Source organism: Arachis ipaensis, chromosome B1 (assembly GCF_059453495.1).
Source record: "Arachis ipaensis isolate K30076 ecotype BB chromosome B1, ASM5945349v1, whole genome shotgun sequence".
Lineage (NCBI taxonomy): Eukaryota > Viridiplantae > Streptophyta > Magnoliopsida > Fabales > Fabaceae > Arachis > Arachis ipaensis.
In genome coordinates, this window is record NC_142436.1 from 30,169,054 (window position 1) to 30,187,928 (window position 18,875).

Below are 18,875 nucleotides of genomic sequence, written 5' to 3' on the forward strand. Positions count from 1 at the left end.
TTATTGTGAATCTTTGTTTTATCTTCTCCTTCTATGTTTATAGATGCTTAATCTCTGAGCATCATGTCTTAATTTATTATGCCTAATGATGTTTAACACAAAATGTATTGAGATAGTAGTTGTCTATGATTAAAAATTTCAAAATCTTGTTGGCAAGCTTTGATGCACATCATTGGTTTAGTAGCTGCTAATAAGCATTAAAATTTTCTAAGCCATGAGATTTGAGGGTAAACCTGAAATCACTTAACAAACATATCAAGGCATCAAATGGAATTAAAGTGAATTAAATTTAGCTATTTTTAGACCCAAAAAGCATATTTTCACACTTAAGCACAAATTCAGGGAGAATTACAAAACCATGCAATTTCATTGAATAAATGTGAGAAAAGTTGATAAAATCTCCCAAATTAAGCACAAGATAAACCACAAAATCGGAGTTTATCAGATTGCACTCTACATTTTTACCTGCATATACTTGGAAGTTGGGATTTTACGTGACAAGCAAGGTTTATTGGTTTTGATATGATTATGTCATTGCTGTGACTTAAATAATGTTTTAGTTATCTTAGTGGTTTAAATTTGTTTTACTCTGTTCTGAATTATTTAAAAAGTTAAAATGCTTTTTACCTGTTTATACTTGAAAGTTGGAACTTTATGTGACAAGCAGGTTTATTAGTTTTGATATGATGTTGTGACTTAAATAGTGTTTTAGTTATCTTAGTGGCTTAAATTTGCTTTACTCTGTGCTGAATTACTTAAAAAGTTAAAATGCTTTTTACCTGTTTATACTTGGAAGTTGAATTTCTTTTAACTAAATGGTTGAATTCTTGTTGTGGCATTGAATATAATTCTTGAATTTTTGTTATGCTAGTATTTTTTGTTCAAATTAGATTGTTAAATTTTTGTTGTTGAACTTGGATGATTACAATTGAAATTGAACACAATTCTGTAATTTTTGTTAAATTATTGAATTTTTGCTATGACATTGAACTAATTTGTTGAATATTTACTGTTTTAATTTTTTTTCTAAACAGAAATGGCATCGACTCAAGCTAATGCAAGTGAAAATCTGACTAACATTCTAACTTCTCAGTCAGGAAGTACAGCTAGAATTGCTAGTAAAAGAAAAGTTGCTAAGAATGCTCTTGGAAGTAGAACTGATGTAGGATGGGAGCACGGGATATCTATTGGAGAAGATGGAAAGAAGATACACTGTAAATAGTGTCATAAAATTTTTTCAGGAGGAGTTTATAAATTGAAACACCACTTAGCAAGAACTCAAAAAGATGTTGGAGCTTGTACAGCTGTTAATGATGAAGTTAAGAAGCAAATGTGGAATGTTGTGAGTGGGTTTCAAGTGAATTTGATGAAGAAAATAAGCATGGATGGGGCAAGCCCAGGTGAAGCTACTAAAGAAGCTTACACTACCGGTGAAAAAAGAAAAGGAAAGAACTAGATGGCAACATATTCAAGAAAACACGCATTAGTACTCAAACAACAATCAACAACATATTTAAGAAGAATTTGAGAGAGGAAGTATATTTATGAACAATCAACTAATTAGTGATTTTTTCTACAACAATGGTATCCCCTTTAATGTATCAAGGAGCGAGGAATATAGTAGAATGTTTGAAAAAGCTATAAGATATGGACAAGGATTCAAGCCACCATCCTACCATGAATTAAGGGTGCCTCTTTTGAAGAAACACGTGGAGATTGTTCAACAATCACTAGAGGAACATAGAGCATATTGGAAGCAGGTTGGTTGCACAATAATGACTGATGGTTGGACAGATAAGAGAAGACGGACCATACTAAATTTTTTGGTTAATACTCCTAAAGGAACTATTTTTTTGAAATCTATTGATGCCTCTCATATTACTAAGACAGCTGATAAAATCTTTAAAATGATAGATGATGTGGTTGAAGATGTTGGTGAAGAAAATGTCATCCAAGTTGTCACCGACAATGCGGCTAACTACAAAACTGCAGTAGAAATGCTAATGAAAAAGAGGAAAAAGTTATTTTGGATGCCTTGTGCAGCACATTGCATTAATTTGATGTTAGAAGACTTGAAAAAAAAAAGTAACACTTCACAAGGACACAATATATAAAGGTAGAAAGATTACTACTTACATATATGCTAGAATTGCTCTTATTACACTACTACACATCCACACTAAGGAAAAAGATTTGGTGAGGCTGGGTATGACCCATTTTGCAACTTCTTACCTTACTTTGGGATGTCTCAATGGCAACAAAGATTCCTTAATAAGAATGTTTCTTTCTGATCAATGGACTTCTAGTAAATTTGCAAAGACAAAAGATGGAAAGATAATTGCAAGTGTGGTGTTGGATAAGATATTTTGGAAAGAAGTGGTAACTTGCTTGAGGGTTGCCTACCCTCTTCTTCATGTGCTTCGTATGGTGGATTCAGAAGAAAAGCCGGCAATGGAATTTATTTATGAAGAAATGAAAAGTGCAAAGGAAAAAATACGAGATGCATTTCAAGGAGTTGAGACAAGGTAAAGTGTCTAATTATTTTTTTTAATTAATGCATAAGAGCTGTACATAATGTTGGATGATATGTGTAACGGTGTAAAGTGTAATTGTAAAATGTAATAACAACAGAGGTAGAAAAGTAAAAGTCAGAGAGAGTTGAAAATTTTGAAGATTGAATGGTGTGTGATTGTGTGGCATATAGCAGCCTTGCTTGAACGGCTAGGAAACCATTCATGAATAGGTTAATAATAATAATAATAATGTATGGGAAAAAGAAAAGAACAAAGTTAAAATGCAATACCACAAGGTAGGGGCACACCATGCTTATATGTATATGGTGGGAAAACACCATTAATTTGGAATCAGATTCAACTTCAATTCTGAAAATATTTTTTATTTTGTAACTAATTTATTAATTTTTTATGTTTTAGTTATATAACTATTTGGGATATTATTGATGCAAGATGGGGCAACCAACTTCATAGGCCATTGCATGCTGCGGGCTATTATTTGAATCCTCAAATTCATTATAGTTCTGGTTTTGAAATCGCTTATGAGCTTAAGAAGCAGTTTTATGCTTGTATGGAAAGAATGACAGAAAATCCAGATTTAATCACTAAGATGGATGTTTAAATTGAAGATTTTAAGACTCGAAAAGAATTTTTTGGTAGTAAAGTAGCTCAAAATGCAATTTATACCAAAACTCCAGCTCAATGGTGGGATTCTTATGGAGATCAGCATCCAGAACTTCAACAATTTGCAATTTGTGTCTTGAATTTGACATGTAGCTCATCTGGATGTGAACGCAATTGGAGCGCTTTTGAGATGGTTAGTAATTAAATATAATTTGTATTTTACTTCTATAAATTTAGTTGTTAATTCTTCAATTCTATCTTATTGTTTGACTAATACTTTTTATGTACTTTTGAAAGGTTCACACAAAAAGGAGAAACCGTTTGAAAGCTAAACCATGAATGATGTTGTGTTTGTGATGACAAACTCAAGATTGGCAAAGAAAAAACAAACTAGAAGAAGTCTTGATTATGACTATATTCTTGATGAGTTGGACTTTGATGAAGAGTGGATTGTTGCTGATGAAGATGCAGAAGAAGAAGATTTAGCTGCTCTAATTCCGGATCCTGACTTAAATGATGGAGCAAGTGGTAATAGAGTTGTTGGTGCTTCTAAGGATCCTTTGGCAATTCCTTATCTTGATGATGATGAGTTTGAAGAACTTCTTCAAGGACCTCTTCCGTCCACGGCACCACCACCTCTATTGCTACTCTTAATTTCAACTTATCTCACGAACAGGGCTGCCGACTTATAAAGGAACGTTCCACCAGGAACTTTGATAGCCTTCATGGTCGGACACTGGCTGATTACTCTATCGATTTTACCCAAAACTCGTGCGTTGCACTTTCAATGTTACCACATTCTTTTCCAATATTTACTGATTTATTCTTTTTGTTAATTAATTTGATTAAGTGATCGAAAACATTTACCACACCTCCATTATGGAATTCACCGTGATTATCAGAATCAACTACTTTTAGGGCCCGTTTGGAAACCTTCAAAAGTAATTTTTTGAACTTTTAACTTATGAAAATAGTATTAATATCTGATGCAATTTTCAAAATCAAATTGCAACTTTCTAAGAAGCTATTTAGGAGCTTATAAGAGAAGTTAAAAAAAAATGGCTTTTCTCATAATACTACTACTTTTTAGCACATTTCTATAAAATAAGCACTTTTAGAATTAAAAAACCAAATACAAAATAAGTTATTTATAAGTTACTTTTAATATAATCATTTATTGTTTAAGCTATTTTTTTCAAAAGGAACTTAATTAAGCTGTTTATCCAAACTAGGCATTAGTCTTCTATCCTACGCATTCCAGGTGTCGTGCTCGGATTGGCTATTCTGCCTTGGTCACCTTAGCCACAGTTCCATATATATATATATATATATGTGTGTGTGTGTGTGTGGTGGTATGTTGTTCAATGGCTAAGAGTGACTTTCTTTTGAGCATCCAATGGTACAGGGACACGTACAGCAGGTAGTCAAACGAAAAAGTGCACTAACTTTCAGTCAAAACTAGCAGTTAGTGCTAAGTGCAATAACATTAATGGTTTACTGCAGAGATATGGATGGAATTTTGAGTTCCAAAAACAATATTTTGACATGGGCCAAAGTTTGAGTCTGTTGAAAAACTGGTTGAATGTCCAAAAAATTTTTGGACAATAACTAAGGTTTATAGTTCAATTTATAAATTGTCTTATTTAACATTTAATAATTATTCTTAAAATAATTATAAAATTTTAAATATAATAAATATATAATTATAGATGTATAATAAAACAATTGATTAAATTAAAATTTTCTAATATTAAAATTTTTTTGTTATTGTAAACCATAAATAATCTTAAGTTTCAATTTAATTGGTTTAAAAAATTTATATTTGTAAAATTCAATAATAATCAAGACTCTTCGAACAATGCGCACGCTTTTACAATAATGAAATGTTGGCTTAAACCAAAAGTGTGCGCATTGTCCGAAGAGTCCTGATTATTGTTGAAGTTTACAAATACAAAATTTTCAAACCAATTAAATTGAAACTTAATATTATTTATGGTTTACAATAACAAAAAAATTTTCATATTAAAAAACTTTAATTTAATCAATTATTTTATAATATATCTATAATTACATATTTATTACATTTAAAATTATATAATTATTTTAATAATAATTAATAAATATTAAACAAAATAATCTATTAATTATTTATATTAAACAAATTTTTTATTATCTCCTAAATATTATTGATATAATTAATACTGCTACATAATCTGTCTCCTTAAAAGCAACGAAAGGTTCTTTTAGAATTTTTCTCACTCAAGTTTTAGCTTCTAACACAATAAAAAAATTTTATTCTCAAAGAAGTACTTTAAATTTTAAAATTACAACGGTGAATTATTTTTTTTCAATCGAATCTAATACTTAAATTAATATAACTAAATTTTATTTTCAAACTTTTTTTTATAGTTTTCATTTCATACCTTAATCATGCTGCACAGAATCTATAATTAATTTGAGTCAACAAGTCAACAATTGGATATCAATCTTAAAGTTTACCCTAATTAACATAACAAAAAATTATTGAATAATTTTTTTTCTTCTCTTTTTTAAATCAGACAAACAACAACCACTTTTATAGCAAAGGATTCGATGGTCCGAGAACGTTTAGACCATTAAATGGTCCCATAACAAAATATGTTTTTTAAGTTTTTTAATAATTGTTAAATAGTCCTTATTTAATTTTAATTACAAATTAATTCTATATATTTTATTTAATTATAAAAATTATTTTTTATTTTATAAATTATTATTTTATCAGTCATCTATTATGTTTATTAACAATAAAAAACAAAAACAATAACGAATTAGATCTTTCATTGATCGTAATAACTTTTGGCAATCCCAATCGATGAAAAATTTATCTTTGATCCGTTACATCCGTCGAGGGTTGTAAAATCGTGTTTCTTAGAAAATCAATCGATTAGATTAATAAAACAATCGATTGAATTTCAGGTTTCCCATAACTCAATCGATTGGATTGGACATCAGGTTATCACAAAACAATCGATTGAAAATTCCAAGGTAGTATGGTTTTTGCAAAAATCAATCGATTGGTCATATTACCCAATCGATTGAATGATGACTAGAATGTGGATTTTTTATAATTCAATCTGTTGTTGATATTACCCAATCAATTAAAGGCTTCAAAGCAACTTGAAGTCTCAAAAGGTGTTGCGGAGGTTGCTCGAAATCTGGGCAAAATGTTGCGTGCATTCCAACCCACAATTAGAGAACTTCAAGATGTTTCCAGGGAGTTTAAGACCACACTGGAATGGGAGATCGGTCTTGACGACATTTCAACTCCACCAACACAGACCACCTACAATTCTACTCTTGACCTTAGTTAGTCTTTCTTTCTTTTCTTTTCTTTTTCATTCTATTCAATTCACTTGCAAATTATGTGATTTTGATAATGCAGATGGCACAAGAGATCCAAGCAAAGCCTACAGCTCTGAGGAGTCTAAAGAAGCCATCCTGCCTCCTCCTGGTTAGTCCTTTTTGCTCACTTTTTCATCCTTTATAATCGCCAGCTGCCCCCTTACCATCATTCTTTATCAAACAGCAACTGCTGCGGAGCCACAGTCTCAGAAGCCAGAAACTGACAACTCGCCTCTCGATTCTTCATGTCAATAGTCATGGGAACAAATGTCAAGGTCGAGCAATTTTGTTACCTCGTTAGAATTGTGTAAAACAAAAAGGAAACCATTCATGTTCATGTTCTCTTGTTCTATCGAAATCTGTTCTAGTTAATGACTTTACTTGCCAATGTGTTCTTACGCCATACAAGCAAAACACAACGATGGTGTTTAAAATGAATTTAAATTATAAATCCGTTGGGGTTTGAACTGAGAAGTTCATCGGTCATGCTGTTGATCTACCTTTGCTATAGGAGGCACATGAATTAAAATTACAATTCTCTTAAATGATACAAAAAATGTTACTACTTCTACAGTAATCCAACTTGACTTTTCCTTTTTAACATCGCAATAGCAAAAGCTAACCAAAAGAATTAAATGACAATAAATGCGAAAAATTTTCCCATTAAATTGGTGGGGACAAAAAAATTTGCAGGAGACATCAACATGCAACTTATGGTATGCTACAACATATTCATTTGTCTGTATGGTTCAAAATCTAGATAGCCTGTTGTTGCTGGTCCGTGAAACCCATACATGATATCACATACTTTATCATCTGGAGGCATTATAGATCCTTCGCACCCCTTAAAGCCCTCCAGAGGTGAACCCCAAGGAGTTGGAGTAGAAGGGTTGTGTTGCCCAATCAATTGAGTTGTGAGACCTCAAGTTGCTTTGAAGCCTTCAATCGATTGGGTAATATAAACAATCGATTGAATTATAAAAAACTCACATTTTAGTCATCATTCAATCGATTGGGTAATATGACCAATTGATTGATTTTTGCAAAAATCATACTGCCTTGCAACTTTCAATCGATTGTTTTGTGATAACCTGAAGTCCAATCCAATCGATTGAGTTATGGGAAACCTGAAATTCAATCGATTGTTTTGTTAATCCAATCGATTGATTCTCTCTGAAACACGATTTCATAACGCTCGAGGATGTAACGGATCAAAGATAAACTTTTAATCGATTAGGATTGCCAAAAAATTATTACGATCAATAGAAGATCTAATTCGTTATTGTTTTTATTTTTTATTGTTAATAAACATAATAGATGAATGATAAAATAATAATTTATAAAATAAAAAAATAGTTTTTATAATTAAATAAAATATATAAGGTTAATTTGTAATTAAAATTAAAAAATGACTATTTAGCAGTTATTAAAAAACTTAAAAAACATGTTTTATTATAGAACTATTTAATGATCTAAACGTTCTGGGACTATCGAATCCAATACCCACTTTCGTCCTCTTTTTTTGAATTTCGTCTACAACGAAATCCATAATTTTTGCCTCTCTTTTTGTGCTGTAAACTTTAGTTATTGTCTAAAAATTTTTTGGACATCCAACCAATTTTTTAACTATATTTTTTTGTCAGACACAAACTTTGACCCATATCAAAGTCTTGGCTTTGGAACCCAAAATCCCGCCCAAGCCCCTAGAGTAAATCTTTAATGTTACCGCACTTAGCACTAATTGCTAGCTTTGACTAAAAGTTAGTGCACTCTCTCGTTTGACGGTCTGCTGTACATGTGCTCCTATATCATTGAATGGTAAAAAAAAAGTCACTCTTAATCACCAAACAATAAGCTACCATAAAACTCACCATACGTATGTATGTGTGTATCTATGAAGTATAGACACTTCGTTGAGTTATCGTGTCCGCATGTCGGACACATTTCGGACACGACACTCACCGATACTCGTCTGACACGTGTGTCTGCTGTGTCCAACCGTGTCTTAATAAAAAATAAAAAATTTTTCTTCGGACACGCCTGAACACACCTAAATACCATCACGTGTCTGCGTGTCCAGTCTTATTCTTAACATATATTCTTAAAATAAATTTATATATAGTATATATTATTATTTATTAAAACAAAAAATATTTTAAATACTTGATATAATTAAAATAAGATATTAAAAATAATTAAAAATTTTAATTTATATTTTAATATCAATAAGATATCAAAATATCATTACAATTTATCTAAAAAATACTTTATATTTTATATATATGCGTGTCCTCATGTCATGTAAGATTTTAAAATTTGCGTGTTCCGTATCATGTCGTATCTCGTGTCCGTGTCATGTCCGTGCATTATAGGTGTGTATGTATGTTTCATTGATCACAAACCATAAAAAAATTTATTATACACAAACAATGCTTATAAATATACAAAGGCATAAAGCCAGAAAGAGGCTTAGCTAATTAGCTTTGATTTATATGCGCTTGTGCTCCTCCATATTAGGCTTTTTCCCCACAAACATTAGAGCGAAGTGCTATTTCGACATTTTAAACAAAAAAAAAAATTGATAAAGAAACTAAAGAGATCGAGAAACAAACTTGTGGCAGATGTTGAAAGATAGAGAGAGGTCAGAAAGCCTTTAATTTTTTTTGTTTCTGATCCTTATATATATGTATAAAGTTTCTAATTTCCACCTTTTGATGTGAAAATAACATTTTTCCAATAATAATAATAATAGTTTCTGTATATAAAATAGTGATGTATGATTAGTCACTTTTTTTAATGTGTTATGTACTGAATATTGTATAAATGGAATATGATGTTAATCAAATGCCAGCAAGACACTCAGGTGGGGTGACTGGGAACCTTGACTTATCTTGACAATAGTCATAGACAACGTGGTTAATTCGAACCCATCTGTACCTCCTTGCTTGAATAGCACTAAGTTCTTGGTAGGCTGCCCCTTCCCACCAGTTACTCGGGTTGGAGGAGCAGCTTGCCGGACCCGGAACTGAACACCCTTCAATGTCGAAGTCTTTATAGTAAGCATTGAAGGGTGCTTTGCTCCAATCGATTTTCTCTAACCCACCTCTTGTTGCCCAGTTATCTGCTTCCCATAGTGTTGAGTACACTCCCATGGCTTGCATCTTTGGGTATGGCACCCCTTTCGCTTCGTTGTTCTTGTATACTCTGATGGGGAAATCGTCCACGGAAAATCTGTACGTGTGCATATATGTATAACAGATTTAAATTAGTGTTTTTATGTGAGATATCTATCGAATAATATAGAAATAATTAAATAAACGAGGATGACAGTATAATCTAATGGCTTTTAAGTTAGGAGGCCACTCACATAAACACGCCTAAAACGTCTTTTTTTAAAGATGTCTTTATGTTGTGTTTTAATTGGTTTTGGTATAATTTATTCGATGTTCCTCATCACATATTATTAAATTCCTCAAAAGATTTTCTTTCCAAAAACAACAAAAAACATTTAATTTGGACTAAAACAAAAAAGGTAATAGATTAACTATTAGATTTTTTTTAAAGATTATTTACATAAAAAAATATATCACATTCGTCAAAATATATATATATAAAAGCTCTTAAAAATTTTTATAAATAAAAAAATAATTAATTTTTATTCGTATAATATATAAAATAATTACTATATTATTATTATATTATAAATTAAAATTTACTAATTTAAATTTTGTTTTTATTTTTAATATAAGCATTAGAAATAAATAATTTTTTTATAACAATATATATTGTAATAAAATATATATAATATTAATTAGTTTTTAAAAAATTCTGAAAAGATGGTTTTTTCTAATAAAGTGTTATTAAAAAATTAACATTATAAAAACTAATTTCAACCAATATGATATAATATGATATAATAGGTTATTAAATATATTTAATACAAAACACATTGAATATAAATTTTTATTGAGTTTAAATTTTAAATAATTTTTAATTAAATTTTGAATATTTTTATTTTAAAGAGTTATAATATTTTAACATCATTTTTTTCGTATCTTTTTAATTGAGTCTTTGATTTTTTAAATTATAAACCTTATTTATAATTAAGAGTAATGTTTTAACACCACCAATTAGTCACACATATAAAAATACAAGAACAATTCTATTGTCATAATTATAATCTAACTTTATAAGCAATACAATACAATGAAACTATATATAAGTAATATAACTAAATTTTACCTACATCTATAGTCACATTTCATAAATAATATAATTAAATTATATTTATGTTTATAATTAAAATATGAATAAAAATACAAAAAAGTATCAGGATGGTTAATTTTTTTATTCATAATTTTTTATTATTTTTGTTGTGAAAAATTTAATTATTTTAATAATTAATTATTTTTAAAAAAAAAGATAATTGAATAATACAAAAAAGTCTTATTAAGAGTAATTTATTTATATATGATTAAAAAATAATTGAATAATTATATACGGTAAAAAATTAATATTATTAAAAAATAAAAATAAAATTTATTTTAAAATAAAAAATAAATTTTATTTAAAAATAAAATTAAAAATCATGATTTTTTTTCTTTTTTCCAAAATTTATCTACGAGTAATTCTATAAATATTTTATGATGAATAAAAATATTAAACTCATACTAAAATTTATTCTAATAAAATTTATTTTTATTCTACTAAACATTAAATAAATTATTGAAAAGAATTTTGTTTCCTCCGTTAGAGAAGAATGATAAACTTCCATACTTCTATTATGTTATGGCAATAATTTGGCCTGTTATTTTTTAATGTACATAATAATAATAATAATAATAATAATAATAATAATAATAATAATAATAATAATAATAATAATAATAATAATAATAATAATAATAATAATAATAAACAATTATATCACAGTAAAAAAGAAAGCACGTCACCAAATAATTTATCATCCGAATTAAATATGAATCAAATTGATAATATGAGAGCTAACACTACAAAAATCGACAACAAAGTTAGAGACTTACAAAACCTTTCTTAAGATCATAGAAAAAAAAATGTTTATATTTGTGTGATATACAAAGCAATTATCATATTATTATTATTATTATTATTATTATTATTATTATTATTATTATTATTATTATTATTATTATTATTATTATATATATATATGAGCAAAAAAAGTCCAACTGTATGTTTTAAAGTAAAATTTTTTTTAATATTTGATTAAATGTTCTTGTATTTAGTACTTTTTTTTTGCACTTCCTCCTAGTTAAAAATATAATCATTATAATTTTTTAGTTATTATTGCTAGGGGTATTTACAGATGGGATATGGCTGAAATTTCTATCCAATCCGCACTAAACTCATTAGATCAAATTCGATATTCGCACTTTTTATGTTTGGATCAGATATCAAATATATCTATAAAATAAAAAATATAAAAAAATTTTATTTTTATAAAAAAAAGTCAATAATTTTTTTTGTTTACTTTTTTAAACATATTTACTTCTATCTGATTAGAGTGTGGATCCGATTCGATCCAATCCGATCATCTTACAGATCAGATCATATTCTCAAATTACAGATCAGATACGGATAAATACTGTGGATTTATATGGATATGATCTAATCTATGAACACCCCTAACTATTACTATAGGTTCATTGTTGCAAAAGAATGTTTCTTTTATTATAAACTATTATTAGATTTTAATTACCATTAAAACAACTGAATGGTCAACTTAATTACCATTATTATATCCATAGTTGTAAAAACCGAACTGGATCGGTTGGTTCGACCAGAAAACTAGTGAATCGGACTAGAACTGGATTATAGTCCAGTTCGGTTTACTCTTTGGACCGTTTAAGGAATAAAATCGGTGTGAACTGGTAAGAACCGGTGTCTCCACAAGGTCTCGAACCAAGAACCTTGGAGCAAAAGTAACCTCTACTTGCCACTTAGCCATTGCACTTCTAAGTACTATATTTGACAAATACTAATTATATAGTATACATAAATATCTAATTTAATTTAATTTTTGTTTTTTCTATTTTTAAAATTAATTATATTTTAATTATATACCATTATTAATATAAATATAAATTTCACTAAAAATTTATTAATTTACTTGATCTATTTTATTGCTAGTATATATTGTGATTAAGGTTATTTGTTTTGATGTTAGTGTTAAAATCTACTGATATTATAGTTAGATGATAGGCTTTGTGAATTAATTATTTTTTTATTGTGTCAAAATAAGATACTATTGTAGTATTAAAATTTTATGATTTTTTTTATATTAGTTACTTTTAGAAGTTGAGACTTGATTCTTCATAAAATGTTAGTGAAGATATGCATTTCAAATTTTAATTTTAAGTTTTTAACTATTTTATATTTTATATTTACGTGAGACCAGTTTTATCGGTTCAACCAGTGATTTATCAGTTGAACTAATAAACCAGTGAACCAGTAGCTTGATCGGTTCGATCACTGGTTCAGTTCTAACAATTATATTTCAATCTAATTTCAAAAATTTCAATTTACTCAATTTAATAGTTATGACTCATAATTGGTTCCTAATCAAGCAACAACAAATTATGTCTCCCAATTGGTTCCTAATCAGTTCTAACAATTATGTCTCCCAACTTAATAGTTATGACTCACATTGGTTCCTAATATTATTTTTGTCACTGTCTCACAAAATCGTTAACGACATGCTGAAATGGACTAACGACTGCTACATTATACATTCTAGTGACTATTTGATGTGACAATTAAAATTTTTTTACCTTATTTTTTATTTTCAACTAAACACTTAAAACCCTAATATGAGTTACGGATACCTAAGTTAAAAAATCAAACTAAGTAAATTGAAACTTTAAAAATCAGATTAAAGCTCGAATATAACTTCAAAACAAAACTTTAACTTATGTAGTGATTAATTTAAATGAAAATCAAATAAATCAAAATTCAACATAATTTTTATCAATGTTTTTAAATTCGAAATTTCTATATCAAAATTAACTAGAATTTTTCTTTAAATTAAAAATTTAATGAAATAGTGACTTTAATTATCTTAACCAATGTCCTAATTAATTGCTTTTATGTCTTAAAAAAATCGTATATGAGAAGAAAATAATTAATTTGTCTACTTTAATAAATAGTTATTTTACTAAAATGAGAAACTATTTTTTTTAAATTTTTAAGAACTAATTAATATTATATATATTTTGTTACACTACATTTAATTATAAAAATTTTATTTATTTCTAATACTTATATTAAAAATAAAAAAAATTAAATTAGTGAATCTTAATCTATAATATAATAATAATAATATAGTAATTATTTTATATATTGTACGAATATAAATTAATTATTTTTTTTATTTATAAAAATTTTTAAACGCTTGAGCTTGTTTTATATATATATATATATATATATATATATATATTTATTGACGAATGTGATATATTTTTTTATGTAAATAATCTTTAAAAAAAATCTAATAGTTAATCTATTACCTTTTTTGTTTTAGTCCAAATTAAATGTTTTTTATTGTTTTCGGAAAGAAAATCTTTTGAGGAATTTAATAATATGTGATGAGGAACACCGAATAAATTATACCAAAACCAATTAAAACACAACATAAAGACATCTTTAAAAAAAGACGTTTTAGGCGTGTTTATCTGAGTGGCCTCCTTTAAGTTAATGGATATGGATCTTTTAAATTTTGAATTTGTATTTTAGAAGGTAAAGTGTATCTTCTATCCTTGAATGGTTTCTCTTTCATATTTACTTTTGATCCTACCTATGAAATAAATGGTGAGAAATCACACTTTATTTTCTAAAGTGAAATTCAAAATTGAGAGAATCCAAATCCTAAATTAATTGCTTGTCTAGAAATAAGAGGGTAGTATTTGGCATAGAACCACTTTTTTTAACGTATTCTTTCATGCACGAACTCTTTTTCTAAGATTTGTATCATTTTGTTTTTTTATAGAACTTTTTTCTTAATTTATCTTATACTAAAATTAGTTTTTTTTTTACCATTAAGGGTTGAACTCTGTCATAAAAGTTATAAAATTATATTATAAAATTATTCTTTTCGAAAACACAATGTTAATAGAAAAAAATACATGTGTGGAAAGAACATAGGGCGAAGAGATTAAAGATGAGGAATCAAGTTTTATCTATGGTGAAACAAGATGTGAGAGTATGTGATGAGAAAGAGTGAGAGAAAGAAACGGGAATTGAACTCAGAGTAGTGTTGATGTGAAAATGCTCAATTGGAGATTTCTCTTATTTAACTGATTAGTTATAATCTCTAACTGATTAACTATGCCTGGCATTCCTAATTTCTATTTACAAATGTAGAATGAGTTTTAGCTACTAAGATGCCTATTCAAGTTACAACATGTAATAAAATAATTTTTTTAAAAAAATCTTAAAATGATAAAAAAAATACATAAATAATTATATTTCTAACATATTTTTTTATATAAGAATCTTTTTTAAATTTACGTGAATATTTTTTATGTCTTTAGATTTTTTTTATTTTATCTTTTATGTTAAAATTCTTTTTCTTTTAAAATTTAACCATGATTGAATTCTAAACTTTTTATTATAAAAATTCTGATATTATATTATGCGATAATATTTTAAAAAAATAATTATGTCTTTATCAGCATATAAATAATTATATCTACTAGAGTGTATTTGATTTACTTACACAATATGTTTATGGTTCCAGAGAATAGTGTAGGTATGGAAATCAGCAGAAGGATCAAACCAGAGGTTGACCCTTTGCTCTCTATTACCCTTTCCATGAGCATATACGTTTGTTTGAACCGTGTATGGCTGTCCACTCCTGTTCCCCAAGAACTCGAAGTCCAGCTCATCACGAACAGAATCTGTATCAGAATTCATCTGCACACACATGCATACACAAACTATAATATAAGAATATGGCTGCTATACGAACACATTATAATGGTGTCTGATTTTGTGGTGTACTAACGTAAAATGCGGTGACGGTGCCAGCAGAGTCTCCAGGGACGAGTTTGATCTTCATGCTAACACGCCCAAACATGTACTTCACCTTGGAAGCAAACCCACATCCTGAAAATAACCATCACATAGCACACGCCGTACAATTATTGTGTAGTTCACAAAATTCACAAATCATCATATATTTTGATCACTCGTGCGTCTAAACAAGAGAATTATTATTAATTGGCAAAGATATAATTATTTATGTATTTTTTAATCAGTTTAAATTATTTTAAAAAAATAATTTTAGATATATTATTAAAATTGTTATGACTTAAAAATTTAAAATTTTATTGTTGTTGGCTAAAAAAATTTAGGATAAGATAAAATAAAAAATATAGAGAATTAATTTTTAGTTAATTAATTTTAGTATTTAAATTTATAATTTATAATTTAAAAATTTATGATTTATAGTCTATATTTTAAGATAAATAAAATAACTTTAAAAAATTGACATATGTTGATCGAAAAAAATTTGTTATTATCTGACATTATTTATGTAAAAAATTTATGTAAATCTAAAAAAAAAAAATTGTGTGAAGAATATATTTGAAATATATATATATTATTAATTTAAATTAAAAAAATAATTTTATTAACTTGTTAATTTAATTAATTAAATGAATTATGTACCGGAGCTTTGGTCGAGCATGAGTTGGATTGTTCTGCCTTGATCAATATGCCTGATATGAGACTCAGACCACGTGGCTCTAAAGTCTTGCTCAAAAGTGGCTGGTCGTCCCAAAACACATAATAAAGAAGATACTAGGAAAACACATGATAGCAGTATTAGAAATAATGAACCACCACCATTTCTAATGAGAGGATAAAAGGTGGCCATAGATTATGGATAATATTAGTATATATGGTATGTTGAATGAGAAAGAAATTAAAACTTTTTGATGCTGTTGTGGCTGTGGCATGGAATGAGGGGAATCGTCGTTGGTATTTATATACAGGTGGTTTAGAAGAGAACAAAAGTGTAAGGGGAAAATAATAATATGATTAATTAATTGAGAAGTAGCATTAGTACTAATAGTTTGAGAAAAGATTGGAACGGAATATAGTGCGTCACAACATGTAGCTTAGCTTTCCATACAGCTAAGGGTTTGCCGTCACTAGGGCCTACCCAACACTTTAACAAAAAAAAAAGGGGTGTAAATGAGATTATTCTTCCTGTAAAATATAGTCTCTTTCATTTTAATTTTGTTTTCGTCGTCTTTGACAAAAATAACATCTTTACTTTATATAAAATAAAATTAAAAGCTTACTTTTAAACTAATATTAGAACATTCAAATAATATAATCTACGGATATTTTCTATTAAAGTTGAGATTATTAACCAAGTCTCATTCTCTATTCTACAACATCTTTAAAAATAAATACTACAACTAACCTCCTTTCTTGAAGCAAAAAAAGAGAATAGACCATCTTTTTGGACATGGCAGAGTCTCTTGAAAGGAAGAAATATCCTCGAAAAGGGTGTAAAATGGATAGTCTCTCAACAAGGGATGGTAAATATATGGAAAGATCCTTGATTTGGAGATGAACCCTCCCTTTTGAATTCCACCAAATGAGCTGGGCACCAACAATTACTATAGGTTAAACAATTGATGGATGTCTCAGGAAAATGGGACCTGGACAAAATCAATGTAATTTTCAGTAGTGAAACCAATTTTAAAATATGCCAAACAAAGATTGAAGAGGATAAAGACAGACTAATCTGGATACATACTAGTTCCGGTGAGTACTCTGCAAAATCTGGCTACAACATTGCATATCTCTTTTTCCATCCAACTTCAGCGATACTCCATGAACGATTCAGAAAAAAGGGGATCTGGAAAGCCATCTGAAAAACTAACTGTCAGCCAAAAATTAGAATTTTCATTTGAAAATTAATTCACAACGGCCTACCGGTGAAAGAAAAGCTTCATGAGCGCATACTTCAAGCAGATCAGCGTTGTCCTCGTTGCTCCGCCGCTCCGGAATTAGCCCTGCATACGCTGGTTTTTTGCCCACAAATTGTAGAAATATGGAACAACTCTCCAATGGCAAGTGCAATTCCCAGGAACAATCTTCTTCAACCTTGGCAATGGTGGATTGATGTTTGTCGCAGCAGTGAAAAATGGAAGTGAGGCCAGATTCAACATGACTGGAATAGCTTACCTTCTTTGGAGTATTTGACTGGATAGGAACTCCTTGGTATTCGAAGGAAGCAGAAAAATAACCAAAAAAAATTCTGGCCCAGTCAATGAATCTCGCAGCAGAATTCAAAAGAAGTAGAAATCAGCAGCACTGAATTGATTCTTGAGTTTTGATATCCAGAAATCAGAAACTGCACTCTTGGAAATATAATAGTGGGTAGCACAGAGAAAAAAGAAATCAAGAGCTTGATTAAATCAAGTAGGTTTTCATAGCTATTGAAGACGAAGATGAAAGAAGACTTTTCCTTTCTCCTTTGTCTGAAGACCTAATCTCTTAAGTTTGCTATTATTAATTTTTTGGAAGTGACCTTAATTTATGTTTTATTGCATTTATATCCCTGATTGTGATAATTGTAATAGAACTCCTTTTACTGCAATAAAATTACTATCTTTTAAAAAAAAAAGTTGAGATTGAATGAGTCTAAATCAATTCTAAAAGTTAGCTCATAGATTAAAAAATGTCTCATATTCATAAATTTTTTAGAAATTTTATATTTAAAAAATATTAGATCGGATTTGTACAGCCTTCGTAACTAGAAATGATTATTTCAAACATAAATATTTACTGGTGAATAACCTAACAAAATTAAATTAGATAAATTTTTATACCATATTATAATTAAAATTAAATGTACTAACTCAATTCTAAAAATTATCTCATTATATGATAAAAGATGTCTTATACTTATAAATATTTAAAGGAGGTGTAAAACTTGTATTACGCCGTCTCAATGATTTTGAATTTTCGAGTAATATTATTTAACACATAAAGTCTTATTTTAACGCTTATTTTTATATATGCAAACAATATATAACTGACAATAATTTGCATTATTATATATACTTATGCTTTCAACGGGTATTTCATTATTCTTCCAAAAAGGATCACTTTCCGAGCGTGTGCGTCTTTGCACGTACGTACCTATATTTGTACGCAATGAGTGTAATAAAGTGACATTATTAATTAATGAATGAATGTGGACGGGGTACAAATTATTTAATGTGCATAACTGCACCTTCAATCATAGTTGTAAGAACTAAATTGGTAATTAAATCAGTTAAGTTATTAGTTTATTAGTTT

General features: G+C 28.2%; 2 protein-coding genes and 1 pseudogene across 5 annotated transcripts; 2 read left to right on the top strand and 1 right to left on the bottom strand.

The window, feature by feature from the left end:
* The first annotated feature begins 1,036 nt into the window (after positions 1-1,036).
* Positions 1,037-3,829, top strand: LOC107604843 (uncharacterized; annotated as a pseudogene).
* A 2,487-nt stretch (positions 3,830-6,316) lies between these two features.
* On the top strand, positions 6,317-7,239 carry LOC107617462 (sec-independent protein translocase protein TATB, chloroplastic-like). Its single transcript, XM_016319223.3, has 3 exons — positions 6,317-6,482; positions 6,559-6,627; positions 6,703-7,239. Exons 1-3 carry the CDS (start codon positions 6,341-6,343, stop codon positions 6,771-6,773), a joined length of 282 nt encoding a protein of 93 aa, XP_016174709.1. The 5' UTR covers positions 6,317-6,340; the 3' UTR covers positions 6,774-7,239.
* Positions 7,240-8,908: 1,669 nt separating this feature from the next.
* On the bottom strand, positions 8,909-18,067 carry LOC107617470 (putative xyloglucan endotransglucosylase/hydrolase protein 6). 4 transcript variants are annotated; one of them, XM_088501314.1, is made up of 7 exons: positions 17,535-18,067; positions 17,326-17,439; positions 16,987-17,168; positions 16,224-16,355; positions 15,559-15,659; positions 15,271-15,467; positions 8,909-9,749 (listed from the first exon to the last, which is right to left on the bottom strand). In XM_088501314.1, exons 2-7 carry the CDS (start codon positions 17,367-17,369, stop codon positions 9,359-9,361), a joined length of 1,047 nt encoding a protein of 348 aa, XP_088357440.1. In that variant the 5' UTR covers positions 17,370-17,439; positions 17,535-18,067; the 3' UTR covers positions 8,909-9,358. The 4 variants fall into 4 exon arrangements, with proteins under 4 accessions (XP_088357440.1, XP_088357439.1, XP_088357438.1 ...); XM_088501313.1 differs by having other exon boundaries at positions 17,326-17,427; positions 17,505-18,067; XM_088501312.1 differs by having other exon boundaries at positions 17,505-18,067.
* Between the last annotated feature and the right edge of the window lie 808 nt (positions 18,068-18,875).

Bases quoted from the DNA above. Each gene is read 5' to 3' on its own strand.
- LOC107617462 (XM_016319223.3), top strand. From the start codon at position 6,341: ATGTTGCGTGCATTCCAACCCACAATTAGAGAACTTCAAGATGTTTCC. The intron at 6,483-6,558 runs GTTAGTCTTTCT...TTGATAATGCAG, and splicing joins CAATTCTACTCTTGACCTTA to ATGGCACAAGAGATCCAAGC. The intron at 6,628-6,702 runs GTTAGTCCTTTT...TTTATCAAACAG, and splicing joins AGCCATCCTGCCTCCTCCTG to CAACTGCTGCGGAGCCACAG.
- LOC107617470 (XM_088501314.1), bottom strand. From the start codon at position 17,369: ATGCAATGTTGTAGCCAGATTTTGCAGAGTACTCACCGGAACTA. The intron at 17,169-17,325 runs GTATGTATCCAG...GTTGGTGCCCAG, and splicing joins CAGAGTACTCACCGGAACTA to CTCATTTGGTGGAATTCAAA. The intron at 9,750-15,270 runs GTAAGTAAATCA...GCACACGTACAG, and splicing joins TGGAACCATAAACATATTGT to ATTTTCCGTGGACGATTTCC.